Source organism: Hoplias malabaricus, chromosome 7 (genome assembly GCF_029633855.1).
Source record: "Hoplias malabaricus isolate fHopMal1 chromosome 7, fHopMal1.hap1, whole genome shotgun sequence".
Lineage (NCBI taxonomy): Eukaryota > Metazoa > Chordata > Actinopteri > Characiformes > Erythrinidae > Hoplias > Hoplias malabaricus.
Window position 1 is genome coordinate 27,436,875 of NC_089806.1, and position 16,452 is coordinate 27,453,326.

Genomic DNA, 16,452 nt, shown 5'->3' on the forward strand with positions numbered 1-16,452 from the left:
CAATTCTTATTTAAAAAAAAAATGATGTACATTTTTCATCTTCTGTATTATAAGGGGAATTGCACATTATCGTGCAATACCATTTAACAGCCTCAAGAGAGTAGCCCAATTTATTTAAACATCCATCCATCCATCCATCCATTATCTGTAACCGCTTATCCAATTTAGGGTCGCGGGGGGTCCAGAGCCTACCTGGAATCATCGGGCGCAAGGCGGGAATACACCCTGGAGGGGACGCCAGTCCTTCACAGGGCAAAACACACACACACACATTCACTCACACCTACGGACACTTTTTGAGTCGCCAATCCACCTGCAACGTGTGTTTTTGGACTGTGGGAGGAAACCGGAGAACCCGGAGGAAACCCACGCAGACACGGGGAGAACACACCAACTCCTCACAGACAGTCACCCGGAGCGGGAATCGAACCCACAACCTCCAAGCCCCTGGAGCTGTGTGACTGCGACACTACCTGCTGCTTATTTAAACATATAATGCCTTATTTGAGGTAATGGAGCACTGTTTGACAATTTTTTTTGACACTTTAAATATTTTTTACAGCATTTTTTTCAAAAAGGATAGTTACACTTCTAATAAGTCCATTATTGCTTGTTAGAACCTAATATTGCCCAATATGATTTTCATAGCCCAAACATAAACCATGCAATTTATATTTGTAGTAATTCATAAAACAAACCTCTTTTAAACCAAAAAACTAAATTCGATGCCCAACAAAACACTGATACACCACATGTGATCCTCTACTTAGACCTGAATTAAAAATCCTAATAAATACATTTGGAACACTCAAATTATTTTGGTAAATTTCTACATAAAAATCCACATATACATATAAATCTACAAATAAATCAACTGGATACCAGTTGATGTTTCAAGAGTCATTTATAGTGTTTAAAAAAAGAAAACAAAAACAAAAAAAACACTGTAAGCGTCTAAATTCTTTAGCATTTAGGAGTCAATTGGAAGCATATTTAAACTTTCTTAGGGTCAAAAGTCGCATATTTTTCTAATTTAAAGTGTTCTTTTACAAGAAACCCAACTATAATCATATCATTCAAATAATGATATAATCATTCAAATTTGAATAATAATATTCAAATTTGGCCATGTAATTTCAGACGGAAATTCTAAAAAATAGCAAGAGGCTAAAAGTCGCCCAAAATTACTTGAGCACTTTTTTTTCATGCATCTACTTTACTTAAGTACAATAAACAAAGTACATTTACTTTGTTACTGTCCACCACTGTGCAGCAGTATGGAATTTCTGGGCTGATAACCATAACATATTAACCCTTTATAGTGGCAGATACATTATCTAGGTCTCACTCAATCATGCAGTGCCTTAAGTTGAGTGGATGAAAGCAAATTTGTGCTTTCTCTGAGACAAGTGAAGCCATTGCTCGTTTCTAACAGGTGCTTACACATTGTAAGTGAAGCTCAGTACGCTTGGAGAAGGACACTAACTATGAATCTACAAGGGTCTGCTTTGGTTAACAGTGTATTGGCTAATATAATTTGTGTAGCAATAGAAATCTTACTCCTGGTTCACTTGTGGAACCCAGCGAATGAAAGTCCTATTTTTTAATTCAGAGTCTTGTTTAGAATGAGAGCTGTTACTTTTATCTTGTTCTATTGATCATCTTTTGTGTATGTGTGTTTTTACTTTGCAGAAAACCATCTATGGGGCCAATGTAGTCATATTTGAAGGAATTCTGGCATTTGCCAACAAGGAACTTTTAAAGGTAAGTTCATAACAAAATGCAGACCTCCAGCCAAACAAAAATCTCCAGTCTACAGTTGAGATCACATTTGTTTTTGTCTGACTCACAATGCCAGCTGTTACAATTATGCCGTGTTTTCTTTGATGAAATACAAATATCCTTGTATTGGTGGCTGATGAAAAAATCGATTGAGGGCTGGATGGTGCATCTAGGAAGGAAACAAAAATACAGATTTTTCCGAACCCGCAGATGGTGTTTTGAGCCCAGGCTTGTAGTGGAAATACAAAAAGTGAGTAGAGTCAAGTACAGTAGATGCCATGCAGTGGAAAACCATAACAAACAATACTAATACTGTGCAAAATTATTAGGAGGGCAGTCACAACTCGGCAAAGAGAGACAATTTTCGTAATCTCTATATGTGTTTGGCTTGTGACTCCAGCAGATCTAACTATGACAGTTAAACTAAATTAAGGGATCCAAAAGGTGTAACAGACACCAGAGCATCCCGAAATTTTGGCTTTATTATGAAACCTGCGTGATTATATTCGAGCAGTGGGGCACCAGCACCTAAATTTCCCACAATTTCCTGTGCCAATGGACCCCTGGATCCACAACTTTTATCTGATGTGAAAGATTAATTAATAAAATATACACTTTCAGCCCACACTTGAAGAGTCCTGAACATCAGATGTAAGCAGCTGCACATGAGCCTAACTTCACCTTGCCCAATGTCCTGTTTGAAGGGTATAAAGGCACCCAGCATTTGACTGTAAAGCTGAGTTGTATTATCTGGAGTGATGACTCTCCAATTACTTTCATGGGGAATGAGTTGCAGTGGTATTTGCAAACCAGAACTAATCATCCAACGTCGGTATCTGACTTCACAAGTGGTCTCATGGGTGAATGCAATGAAATCTCCTGCAAAAAAACTCATAAAACTCCCACAATATGAGCAGTCCCTCCAGGAATCTGCTTTCTCAAATGTATGCTATATATATATATATATATATATATATATATATATATATATATATATATATATATATATATATAAATTTTTTTTTTTTTTTTAATAAGTGAACTGGGTGATGAGGACTAATGCTTGAAGATTGTAAGTGTGGAGGGGCATAGACAGTAGTAATATAAGTGGCTGTAAATAAGAAATGGCTGAATGACACGTGCTAGGATCAGATGAAACATAAAGATGGTGTAGTGATCAGGAATAAAATGAGAGTTTGGGAAAGAAGACATTGGGGCAGCTACTGATGAATGCAGTGTGAGTTATGTGAAGCAGGGGTATGGAAAAGCACACTGTAATAAACAGAAATACTCGAGAAAAAAAAAGATGTGTAGAGATGATGTGAGAGAGTCTGTGCTGCAGAGCGTTTAAAGGCACTGTCAGATGTGTTGCGTGAAACTACATAAAGCCTGATTAATGACTATGGCAGTGCAGAAAATGTAGCTTTTGACCGCAAGCTTGGACATCCCATCAAAGAAAATTAGGCTGCTTTTTTTTTATTTTATTTATTTATTTTTTTAAAATTCTCTCTCTCTCTCTCTCTCTCAAGGAGGTGAGGGTAATGCACACTAGCAGAAACTTTTATGCACTGCACAGTCCTTTACTGGCAAAGATTATTTCATTTTCTGTAAAAACGCATTAGAAATAACTACGTTATTAATCTTATTCTCAAAAAGATAAATGTTTTGTCATATGGCTTGGAAAAAGAATGTAAAATTTTTGTAAAATATGCTGAAACTTAAAGGTGTTGTTCATGATTAAAAAAAATAAATAAACACATTTTATTTTTATATATATTGCATACATTTGAGATAGCAGATTCCTGGAGGGACTGCTCATATTGCGGGGGTTTTATGAGTTTTTTGCGGGGGATTTGATTGTATTCACCCATGAGATACCTTTTTGTTCTAATCATCCTGTCCTTATCAGTGCTCACAGGACACTGTCCATAGTCAGTGGACTATTCTCAGCCCAGCAATGACCCTGAGGTGTTTAGAAACTCAAACAGGCCTGCTGTTTCTGATCCATTAGTACCAGCACAATTCCCACTAACACAAAATAGATTTTATGGTAGGTTAATTTGTACCCTGCACCACTGGTGACAAACTACAGTAAAAATCTTTTCTGGGAGACAGATTTTCAAAACTTGAACGATGATTGCAGGTTCCTCAATTTTAGGAAGCTAGCATTCCAGTAGCTACCTGTTACGCACAGTTTTTTGTGTGTACACAACGGGCATTGTGCCAGTTGACTAGGCACTTATATCTCTTTTATAACTTGGTGGTTGCAAGAAAATGTAGTAAGAATGCAGGCAGATGGCATAGAAAGCAGCTTTGCCACAAAACACTGCTAAATAAATTCCAATATTCTGGAAATACTTGAGAATAGATCCACCCAGTTCTACAGTCTGTTGCACAATGTGTAAAGCCGCACTTAACAGGGAAGTTTACGATAGTAGAGAAACGCTGTTCTCTGGTCGGTTGGAGATTCAGAACCTCGCTCCGTTTTTTTTCATACACAAAAATGAGAAAAAGCACTGCTACACTGTTAGAAGAAAAGATGCATTACAGGTGCATTTATTTTGTTCCCATAGTCCAATTGTGGACCTAAATGCAAATTTTTATCCCCTAATAATAGTAATATGTTTTCTATTATATAATAGAAAAGCAGGACTTGAAATGGGGGCAGAACGGTGGTGCAGCAGGTAGTGTCCAGGGACCTGGAGGTTGTGGGTTCAGTTCCCGCTCCAGGTGGCTGTCTGTGAGGAGTTGATGTGTTTTCCGTGTCCACGTGGGTTTCCTCCGGGTGCTCCGGTTTCCTCCCACAGTCCAAAACCACACATTGGTAGGCGGATTGCTGACTCAAAAGTGTCCGTAGGTGTGAGTGAACGTGTGTGTTTGTGTTGCCCTGTGAAGGGCTGGCGCCCCTTCCAGGTTGTATTCCCACCTTGCGCTCAATGATTCCTGGTAGGCTCTGGACCCAGAGCAACCCTGAACTGGATAAGTGGTTACAGATAATGAATGAATGAGATGAGTTGAAATGGGCTTTAGGAAATCAATAAGCATATTTGTAGTACAGTTTAGGGTTGAGCTGTATTTAAAATTTCAAAATTATGATGTTTTGTTGTGTGTTAATTCATTTGCAATTTAGATACAAGCCCAAAGAGTTAATTTACATGAATTTAAGAGGGCCACAAGGAGAGAGCATTGTGGGAGCTAACAGACCTAGCTAACAAGCCTAGTAGTCCACCACCGTTCAGATTTTAGCACTGAGTTTGGGTTAATAAAAACAGAGGAAGGAGACCTTTCAGTCAACTTTGCCACATTTTTATCGTCTGCACATGTATCAGTGTGCACTTTCGGCCTGTGCTGTGCAGTTCACTCACTCAGAAAACACTCCACTTGACTTCCTGCCCCCAAATATGGTGTACTCTCATCCCTCGGTAATGCCACAGTGTTAATATATTATGAGGTAAAAAAAAATGCAGATACAATTGTTTCGAAATGAAGGGTGAATTCCATTTGACCCCTTATCTGTACCGCTTATTTATTTTTTTCGGCGCATAAGGATAGCTTGTTGGTAAAGAGAGGTAGGGCCAAGGGATAGGGCTGTATACTGCTTTTGTTGTACCGTTGGACAGTGCTTGGACATCTATCTGTACATGTCAGTAAAATGTGATCTTTTGTGTAGCAATCCCAATGGATTGATTAGGCAGTGATTATACTAAAACAACATTTTCTGAAGAAAGTGAATGTTTGTGTTACTGCAGTAGTTCCCAGTATATGAGTCTACATTTCTGCGCACCCCTCCCTACACATTCATGTTTATCCCCTGACAATGAGGCTTCCTGGTGCAACAGAGAACTGCAAAAAGTATTCATCAAGCATTTATTGTCTTGTCTTGGCCACACTTTTAAACGCTGAAGTTTAAGTTGAAGGTGGGTTCAGAGTAAGTGAATAGGTGGTGGTGTTCCTTACTGACTAGGATGACTCCCCTTCTGCTGTTTGATTCTTCTGAGAACAGTAGTGCCCAATAATCCATACGAATTGCAGTAATTGTGGGACATTGGCAAAGGAGTGTAGCATGAAGTGATTTATGGCTGCTGCGCACTCAAGGCTGGAATGGAGCATTGAAGCTGTCTGTGGAACTGTCAGCTGACGAATGGATAGTGCCCCCCCCCCCTTTTTCATACTGGATTACTGCATGATGGGGGTTTGTAAATAGGACTTTAACACAGTTCAGTGTTCTGCAGCCTTGCTGCTTCTGGAGAAATGATCAATTCTTTGCAAAGCATAGTGTAATATACATCTTTGACCTTCTGCACTATGCTTTTTCTATATCCAACCCAGCACACACTTCATCACGGAGCTCTCAGCAGAGACAGATCTGCTGGCAGTGCTGTTTGTGTGTATATGTCCCTTATCTGTGTGATTGTTTGTGTGTGATTTACAGTTACCAGTCTGTCGTCTTGCACCCTTGAATAATACCACATCCACATGTCTGACACATTGATGCAACCTCTTGCCATATTATTCTTCGTTTTACAATGACAACATTACCTCTGCTTTGCTCTGTTTCAGACCTCAGTGCTAACAATTTAAACAGTTTTTTTTTGTTTGTTTTTTTTGATCAAATTATAAAATTATAAAAAATTATATTTTTTTTGTACAATTATAATATCCTATGGTTAATTCAGAAAAGTGTACGATAGAAAAAAATTATGCATTTAGAGTTTAAACAAACAATCACCAGCTAAATAGCTACACACATGTTAATGTGGGTGTACATGCAAAATGAGCAAGTATTCTAACAGATACATTTTGTTTCAATGTACAGTATGGTGCAAATTTCACAAACTTCCATTAGTATCAACCTCACTGGCCAAGTTAGGAAATCTCATTAAAACAGGATACTTGTTTATTTTCTTAACACATGTATTTCCCCAAAAACCTCTTTTGATTTTGTCTGTTTCCCCTAGCTTTTGGACATGAAAGTGTTTGTGGACACTGACTCGGACATCCGGCTGGTCAGACGACTGAAGAGGGATATTTCAGAGCGAGGCCGTGACATTGGTGGTGTCATTAAGTTGTACAATAAATTTGTCAAGCCAGCATTTGAGCAGTATATTGAACCCACAGTTCAAGTGGCCGATATTGTGGTTCCAAGAGGTGAGGTGTGTGTGTGTTTTTGTGTGTGTGATTGTAAATATCAACTTTAAAAGTGTCCATAACATAAAAGTAAAAATAAGGGAAAGTACGGATGATGACTGAATGAGGTGGATGTTGGTGATCCAAAAAAGGGGAAGATAGTGATCAAATGGTGACCCAACAAGATGATAAATTTCAGGAATCTCATGTGCCATAGACCAAAATAAGGAGATAGTGACACAGGAGGAAGGGGAGGAGGATGGCTTAAAGGCCAATTTATGCTCCTGTGTTGAACCTATGCCATAAGCAACGTATGAGTCCTCCATCAGTGCGAACCATACATTGTGATGCGTTTTGTCGATGCAGACCTCAATCACATGGGTCAAGTTGAATCGAAAGAAGTGCAGAAATATGAATTCCACTTATCCACACTACAGAGACTGCAGATTGCAGCAGGTTCATGTCGATATATTTTTTTCAGACATTTATTTAGATGTTATGGATTGAATAAAAAAGATGGAACAAGGGGGAGGGGAAGGATAAGTGCTTGATTTGTATTTGATTCTTACCTGGCTAACATCCCAAAGAGCACCATATTCCCTATAAACACTCGAGTAGAGCATTTGTGCAGACAGGTTGAATCAACACAGAAGCATAAATATTTGTTGATAATTGTGACCACAAAGAGAGAGGATGGGGAATAATGGCCCAAGGTGATAACGAATTTCAGGAAGCCCATGGCGCATAGAACACACATTATTAGATACAGTGTTATGTGTGAGGTGTGTTCTTCCCAACCCAGTTTATACAGAAAGAGAACACACCCCCTACTATTTCCATTTACCGAATAATAATAATAATAAAAATGATGATGCTGATAATAGATTCCTGCACTTTTAGTTATAAACATCATTCTTATAATACTTTTGCAAAATATACAAGAATATATAGGGGACCTTGTGTATGGGAAGGGGTGAATGGTGACCAAATGAGTTGGATGTCTGTCTTACATTCTTCTGTTCATTCTCAAGGTGGAGAGAATTTTGTAGCTTTGGATTTGATTGTCCAGCATGTGCATAGTCAGCTTGAAAAGGTATGTAGAAATGTTGGCTTCAAACCACAAAGACACAGAGTTTTAAGTTATTACTAGCAGCATGTTACACACTTGATGAGTATCATGAAAAACTAGGAAAGACTTTTATGCATGTGACTGTTCCTGCTAGCCGAGATTTGTTGCATGGGTGTGCATATTAAACCCAAGCCATGGTATAAATTCCAGGCTAATTATTTAGAAGATATGCTTACGCCAGCCTTACACCAAATGACTTTTAAATTAATCACACGAGTCTTGCTAGAGTTATAGCACGTTCAAAAACAACAGTGTTTTAATATTATCACAAGTCTTTGATCGTGCAAATAATGACAAGGGCGGCATGGTAAATAAACAATAAACACTGAGAAATACTGCATTTAATATATGGTTTTATGTTTGGACTTTATTTATCATTTTAATTATCAGCCTAACATGAACATAATTAAGGTACAGTCTACCAATGTACATGTCACACTCAGCACCCCTACCTTGCACAACCTAATATAACGCAGCTCCACCACACCAATTTCTTGACAGAGGGGATCGTGAACAACAGCTGTATTTGACAAGTTGGCAGTGAGAATGTAGTGAAAAAGTGGTGGTCACTAATTAAATTTGCAGTGAAGCAATGTTCAGTGGTTCGGGGTGGTCGTGCTGGTTCTGTTTGTCACTTATTGCAGACATCCAACCCCAACGCTATCAGAATACAAATGTATTGTTCAGGTGCATTATTGTCACCAGAAATACAAACACTCTAAATGTACTTTTAAATGTACAACAGTGTCTCTAAAGTCTAGTTGTGTTCCCTAAAAGTATATTAAATTATTTTCTCCAGATCATCTGAATATTTGTGGCGAAAATAAAACAATATAATTATTGGAGATTAAATAGGGCATATTAATTAATCACAACTAGAATTAATATAGAATATAGTACATTTATATTGCCTAACTAGGTGTACTGAATAATGTACAACTCAGGGTAGTGCTCCCCCGAGTGCTCTGTTGTGTTTTAAAAAATAAATAAATAAAGACAAATAGCCCAGACTGCAGAGAGACGATTCATGAGTTCACGGAATGTATTCTGCCAGACCAGATTCAGCAGGTATTTAATGTTACATGATTTATGATTAAAGGTCATTGAAAATACTGGCTAAAGGATGTGAATCTGACCACTATGGCAGATACCCTGTTTTATTGGCCCATTGTCCACTTCAGAGAGTCATTTATGGTTCATAGAAAGCATGTAGTTGCGTTCATCATGTCACATACTTTTGTGAAATACAAGAGGCAGTCATCCATGAATTAAAACTGTTCAGCTGTATTGTATTGTATCCTTTCTGGATAATATTTTTCTCCCTGAGGAATGTACAGAATTCATACGTATTCCTGTGTCTGTTTTCCAACTTTACTTTAGCCCGTAGTGTTAACAGGCTGTTTTAAATACATAAAAAATATGTAAAAAAATATCTCTTCTTAATAGTCTGTCCTGTAATGTGCCTCATTCTGAAAGCAGAGCAGGCTCCTTTTGTTGTAGGCTTGGTAGAATGTTAGATTAATCATAGTGTAATAAATAATTATACACTGAACAGTTACTGGATATGGATCACCTACCTTGTATCTACACTCACTGTACATTTTATCAGCTCCACTGACCACACAGGAACACTTTGTAGTTCTACCATTACAGGCTGTAGCCCACCTGCTTCTCTGCATTATTATACTTCATTATTCCCATTTCACCCTGCTTTTCAATGGACCCCCACAGGTCTACCACAGAGCAGGTATGATTTAGGTGGTGTTAGTCTGTATAGTGCTGGTACGAGTTAAACATACACAGCAGTGCTGCTGGAGCTTTTGAACACTGTGTTCACTCACTGTCCAGTCTTGCACACCTTTACATTGTGAGTACACCTTGCAGATGTAAAGTCAGAGACAGTAACTCCTCTGTTGCTGCACAGTTTGTGTTGCTCATCCTCTAGTCCTTTTTAAGGCCACAGGACAAGTTAAGTGTTTCTAATCCAGTTATCATTTAGTGTATATTCATAAAAAAATGCTGCTAGGAACTACGTCACTTTGCTCGATATAGTGGCAATTGGCAGGTTTATTTAGCGATTTAAACACGGTGTCGCTAATGTTGAGTTTATAAGGCAGATTTTTTCTGAGCAATCATCACAACCCTAATGTAATTTTCTTTTAATTCCCCATATCAGTACTTACTGAAAATATTACTACAAAAGTCATTTACTGGGTTTAAACGTCCTTTGTGGGCATTTACTAATATTGCCAGGAATGGTCCTTAGCTTTGATTTGACATCTGTGACCTTTTTCAGGAGAAGTAATACATGCATGGATTAATAAATATATACATTTTCTTTAATAATTACCCTTTATCATGATTTTATACCAATTTAAAAGACAATAAATCTAGCTTCCATAAGTGTATATCTCACATGTAAACTTTAGAAATTTAAAGTTTTCTTATTTTCATCTGTGACTTGACAGCATAAAATAAGTCATGAATCCTCCTACAGGAAAATGCATCCAATGTCCTCAGATCATTCAAGGTGAAGGATGATTGCTTCTTAAGACTAATGAAGCGTTCTTCTCTCTGCATAAATGATCTGCACTAAAATTGGAGGGCCTTATTAAGCATGTCAGAGAACAGATTTATTCCAGAAAGTGATCACTAAGTGTAGTAATTTTTTATTTCAGTCTGGTATGTGCTGATGATCATTGCAGGTGAAATGTATAGCTTCTGGATTTCAAAGTGTATTTCAAAATCGGTCAACAGCTTTGCTTTCATTTATTTAATTTTTCAGGCAAAATAACCATTAAGTATGTATTTTTAATTTTTCAGGATATGAGAAAAGGGAAAATAATAATAATAATAATTTTTAAAATGTCATGATTTTTCAAGACTTGTGGAGATCGATTGATGATCTCCTGGAGCGCACCTTTCTGTAGTTCACGATTTTCCTCTGATCTGAGGTTTTTGTCAGCAATCTCCAAAAACAGTCACTGACAGGAATATCAAAACTAAAATCATGTAATTTGAACTTGCCATTAGAGGTTTTTAAAAGGGCAAACAATCCCCTGAAAAATTCACAAGTAAATATGAAATGCTGAAATGTGTATAGCTTTTACTTTGAAATTAAATTCTGGTATCTGACAAAGTACTGAGTTATGGTCAGCGACTAACACAATTGTATTTACTTCCTTTATAATGGTACTTTGAGTCTCCTGTTATAAATAATGTCATTTTTTCATTCCAGAACTGCAGATAAAAACTGGTAGAAGAAAGAGCTTACAACAGTGTGATCTGAAAATGATAAGACATAGTGTTAAATTGGGATGACTGGAACATGATCATATTACTATAAAGATTCATAAGGGGAAAGGAATTCAGTTTATACCATGGGGATATGGGCTGACTGTTGGAATGGCTTTCTTTCATTAGATGTTGCATTTCATGATTTCTTTTTTTTTTCTGTCTTTTTAAAAATTTCTCTCCTTGCCCGTGTGCATTTGTAATGAAATACTCGCTAAACCCCTCCCCGACTGAATGCACTCTAACTCGTCTCAGCGTGAAATCACAGTGAGGTATGACTGCCAGTCCCAACAAAGCCCCTCTTTCCCTCATTCCATCTCCATCTCTGTCTTGTACTTTCTCTTTTGTTCTTTTTCTGTTCTTTTTCCCCTCAAAACTGCAGGAGTGTAAAAAGAGACAACAGGAAATATATCTACTCTGAAATTTAATTTGTAGTAAGCACAGGATAGTTTGGTGACAGATAAACTGAATGTCAAAAAGGTTGGTGGACACACCTGAAAATGAATGATTTCAGCTTCTTAATATACATTACTCACACAGACAGACACATATTTTCCCTGTCAAAAGAAAAACATGCATCCCCATAATAGTTACTTAAAGGTGACTTTATACAATTCTGAAGGTGTTTTCTTATCGTTTGCTTGCTCAAAACTCATCTAATGTGTTTATGAACCCCAAAGTCTGTAAATGGGTTTAGAAAAATAAATGAATAATATAAATAAATAAATCATGGTGTTCCGGTCCCATAGGCTCTCTCTTCTCTGCTCACGGCAGAGAAATGGCAAGTGTAAAATATTTTATTAAGTAATTTTGGAGCATTCCTTCACAGGGCAACAGAGAGACACACACACATTCACACATACGGACACTATTGAGTCGCCAATCAACCTACCTACATGTGTTTTTGGACTGTGGGAGGAAACCGGAGCACCCGGAGGAAACCCACGTGGAGAACACACCAACTCCTCACAGACAGTCACCCGGAGTGGGAATCGAACCCACAACCTCCAGACATTTAGTCTATCGCAATGTTGTTATCACCATCTTTTATGCGTAATTTTTGTCTCTTTTTGCACTGTTGTTATTTTCGTGATTTTAGTTAACATGGGTGAGAGAGATGATCCAATGGTAAACTTAATGTCACTAGTCGCTATAAACAGCTGTAGTTAATTCTATTCTTAATATTGATGGCCTGAATAATTTGAAAACTTCATGATTTTATTTATAAAATAAATAAAAGTAGAGCAGTCCCTAAATGTTATGTTAGTGGGGCAATTTAGCCCCTTCTGTAGCAAATTCCTAATGATTGAGCAAATATGTATGTGAGTGAGTTCCATAAGGTGCTTCACGACGCATTTTAAAGTTTTAATGCAGATATATGAACTCACAACCCAGGGCAACACATCACACCACTTTTCATGTGATCACTGAAGCTGAAAGAGAGAAGATGGCTCAGAAAAACAGTCGTGTAAGAGTACTTTCTTGTCCGACATTAAGAAAAATGCACAGTATTGTAGTATTTTTTTGATCATAAAGGGTGTGGGGAAACATTTGATGAATGCCATTAATTATTGTGATTGTTTTACAGCCATATTCCACGTCTGATTTCAGTTTATAAAATGAAGCTATTATTAATAAACCCAAAGGACCTCATATAACTGGCTCATTTACCTACTTATTTATTTGCTCCATAATGTGAGCTATTCAGCTCTGGCTTTGTTAAAGGTTTCTCCAGGTTGAGCACACGTTTTTGAGTAGGGAATATTTGGGCCAACACAAAAATTATAATCAAACTTAAGTTCGTAAGAACATTAGGACATTTAGTTTAAGAGCCATAGAAACATCCCTCGAACCTGACCATCCCTCTCTATTCTCTCACTCACTCACTCTCTCTCTCTCTCTCACACACACACACACAAAAACAAACAAGCTAAGTCAGGGTGACTGTCCACCCTGCAGTTCCCATCATGGCTGTAGCTGAATTGATTGAGCTTTAATGGGTTTGTGTTTTCTTTCCTTTCTCTTTCTCTGTTTCTTGTCATCACAATGAATCTGTATCACCTTCTCCAGAGGAAGCTCCGCTGGGATATGTGAGGATAAACTCCTGCATCCCTTTTAGTTTTTTTTTTTTCCTCTCTTTCTTTATTTCTTCCATTTCTATCGTGACTTGTCTTTTCCTATCTTTTTGTTTGTTGTGGATTCACCCCTAGAGGTTCTCTGCATTTCTTGCCATCACAACTGATTTTTTTTGTTTTGTTTTTTTATAAACCTTTTTCCTTACTTTGAAGTGTATGGTTCACTAACATCTACAGTTTTCAAGTCCAAGATATCATACATAGGGGTGGGAATATAATTTTAGTTTTCAGTTTACCTATTTTTAATTCAGGTTTAATATGACCATAAAGAGATTCTAGCTGCAGGCTTTTGTTATTAATAAATAATGATGCTATTGAAATATTAATATCATCAGCAGACATTTGCTCAACCCAATTGAAATACTATGACTTCAGAAAGGCCCAAAGTGACAACACTAACACTACAGGGTAATTGTGCTTAAATGTGTACATTTAACTGAACATTAAATAAATTATATATTTATCTGAAATGTTGATCTTGATGGATGTAGTCAATTATATTTTATTGCTCTGTATGTTCTATGTGTTTATGTAGTAGCATTATGTAATTGCTGCAGTGGTGCTCACTTTTCAGATTAAATGTGGCACTTCAATAGTGAGTCCTTAATTAATCCTTTAAATGTAAAATTAATTTGTGAATTTTAGCAGTTTTCTGAAATAGCTGTTCAACAAACAGCATTCTTATGCAGGGTCATATATTCTGTGGTCCATAATGTTTTGGGTTTTTTTTTTCTTTTTTTTTTTTCCTTCCCCCCAAATTTGTGATGACAGACATAAGTGAATTTGTGAAGTTCTGTGATTGGGCTCTGCCAAGTAGTTTTACTTTGTATAGTTTTTGTAGATTATTATTATTTTTTTATTTATTAAATATCATGGTTTTTGAATGTTTTTTCAGAGATTTTCCCACCCCTACTCACAATGCTTGGACTTTGTTGAGCTTACTTTTATTATTACAGGCAACAACAATGAAATAAACAACTCTTGCAGCTAGGTTTCTAATTAACTTGAGAATTAAAGCCTCAGTTTTATTTGCTTAATTTATATGGCATGATGTAAAGAACTCCACAGGCACATTGTGGATGTTCTTCTGCAAAGCATTGTTGTTGTTGGTCTTTGCAGTTGTCTTGTAGTTCTTTAAGGACAATTCCAGCATTTTCTCAAAAAGCATCCCCCCCCACAGTTTTCAGTGTTATAAAATGATGTTGGAGTACTGTTAATGTTAAATGTATGCTTCTGAAGTAGAACACAAAACTAAAGTTACCTGTTGTAGGTAGCCACAAGTCAAAGGCCTCCTTTCAGGTTTAACAATTCATAATCATCTTGTTAACATGTAGTTCAATGACATTCTCCAGCTTTCTGTGAACATTTCTGTATTGTGTTTCTATATTCACTCAGTGATTTCACAGAATATTTAACACATGCTATTGGTTCACACTGTTGATACTCTAAATTTCAGAATAAATGTTTAATGGGCAGTTGTCCACATTTTTAACCATATAGAGTATGTATTAAAAACAGTGGGGAAATATGTTTTTGAAGAAAATTTAGAAATTCCTTTAAGAAAAATTTCCTATTTTCCTTCTTTTTTTTTTTTTTTTTTTTTTTTTTCAAAGTTCATTCAAAGTTCATTTGGTATCTTAACACATCACTTAGGCATTTTTCACCACTTTAGAAAACTCACTCAGACTGGGAGAAGAAATTATCTCCACATTATTCCTATTTTCCTGACCTGAAATAAATGCTGTGTATGTTTGTACACTTGCTTTCCTTCAGTCTATTGTAATTATCATTTTAAATTATATACATAATAATCTCAACTTTGTCGTTTTTATTGTGTAGATCTGCTCTGGCATCTGCACATCAGGGTCAGCCCCTACCCAAGACCCTCAGCGTTATGGAGAGAACCCCCCAAGTGAGAGGAATGCACACAATCATCAGGTATGACAATGCTAAGTATAATACTGGCAATATTTTAAGAGGAAAACTGTATGTAACATTTTACATAGAAGTATAATAGTAGCAGAATTATGTTGTTCTGTAAGGGCAGAATGCTTAAGTGACTCTTGGGTATGCTAGGTTATATTTGTTACCCTTCAGTTGTAAATTATATATTTTCCGGTATTGCTACTTTTGAGTGAATTCCCAAATTATATATAAACATTCATATATCAATATAGTCATTGACAGATACATACAGTACTGTGTAAAATCTTCAACAGCCAAGATTATTATTATTATTATTTTGAATAAAGTATTTTCTCAATGAGTGTGATTATTTTTAATTGTAATAAATTTTATATATTATTTATTATACATTATATAAATGCATAATAATAAATGCACTGTGAAGACCCAAGTGTGCTTCCAGATGTTCTCCTTGATTGTATGGGTTTGTTTAAATAACAGCACACTTGATTAATCACAATGAAGCATTTATGGACCTCGTTAAAACTAGCTATTGGAAGTTAACGTCAAACATACAGGACTGCTACAGGGAGAGATGGAAAGGATTAAACCAACACATTCACATACAGAATATCACTACTTACTGTAATAATTCAAATTTTATGTTGGTTTTGAGGAAATAAATTCATACTGATCAGTTAAACAGTTCGGATAACATTTTCTCAGCTGCCCAAAACTTTTACAGTGTTACTGGAAATGTAACATGCTACAACTCTGCACCATGAATGAATTCACTTGTATGCTGACCCAACAAGACTGTGATAAATGGGTGGTCTGTGCCCAACTTTTGACCCATTGTTATTGTTTATTTCTTTAACTAAAACCTCACCAGATGCACATAATCATTTGTGTGTCTTTGCTCACACAGGAATAAGGAAACTAACAGGGATGAATTTATTTTCTACTCCAAGAGATTAATGAGGCTCCTTATTGAGCACGCCCTCTCCTTCCTGCCACTGAAGGTTAGCAACCAGCCATCACTGAACACGGATCTTTAAACCATAGACAATGAACTCACAG

The 16,452-nt window shown here is 36.7% G+C and overlaps 1 protein-coding gene across 4 annotated transcripts in view; it reads left to right on the top strand.

The window, feature by feature from the left end:
* Positions 1-16,452, top strand: part of si:ch211-243j20.2 (uridine-cytidine kinase-like 1) — a 48,226-nt gene that overhangs the window by 20,035 nt on the left and 11,739 nt on the right. For 3 of the 4 annotated variants that reach the window (XM_066676656.1, XM_066676658.1, XM_066676659.1), the window contains exons 5-10: positions 1,693-1,764; positions 6,741-6,930; positions 7,941-8,002; positions 13,403-13,422; positions 15,307-15,405; positions 16,301-16,394. In XM_066676656.1, coding sequence (XP_066532753.1) covers positions 1,693-1,764; positions 6,741-6,930; positions 7,941-8,002; positions 13,403-13,422; positions 15,307-15,405; positions 16,301-16,394 — 537 coding nt within the window. Of the gene's footprint in view, positions 1-1,692; positions 1,765-6,740; positions 6,931-7,940; positions 8,003-11,587; positions 11,605-13,402; positions 13,423-15,306; positions 15,406-16,300; positions 16,395-16,452 lie in introns of all 4 variants that reach the window. The other variant, XM_066676657.1, reaches the window with a different exon arrangement.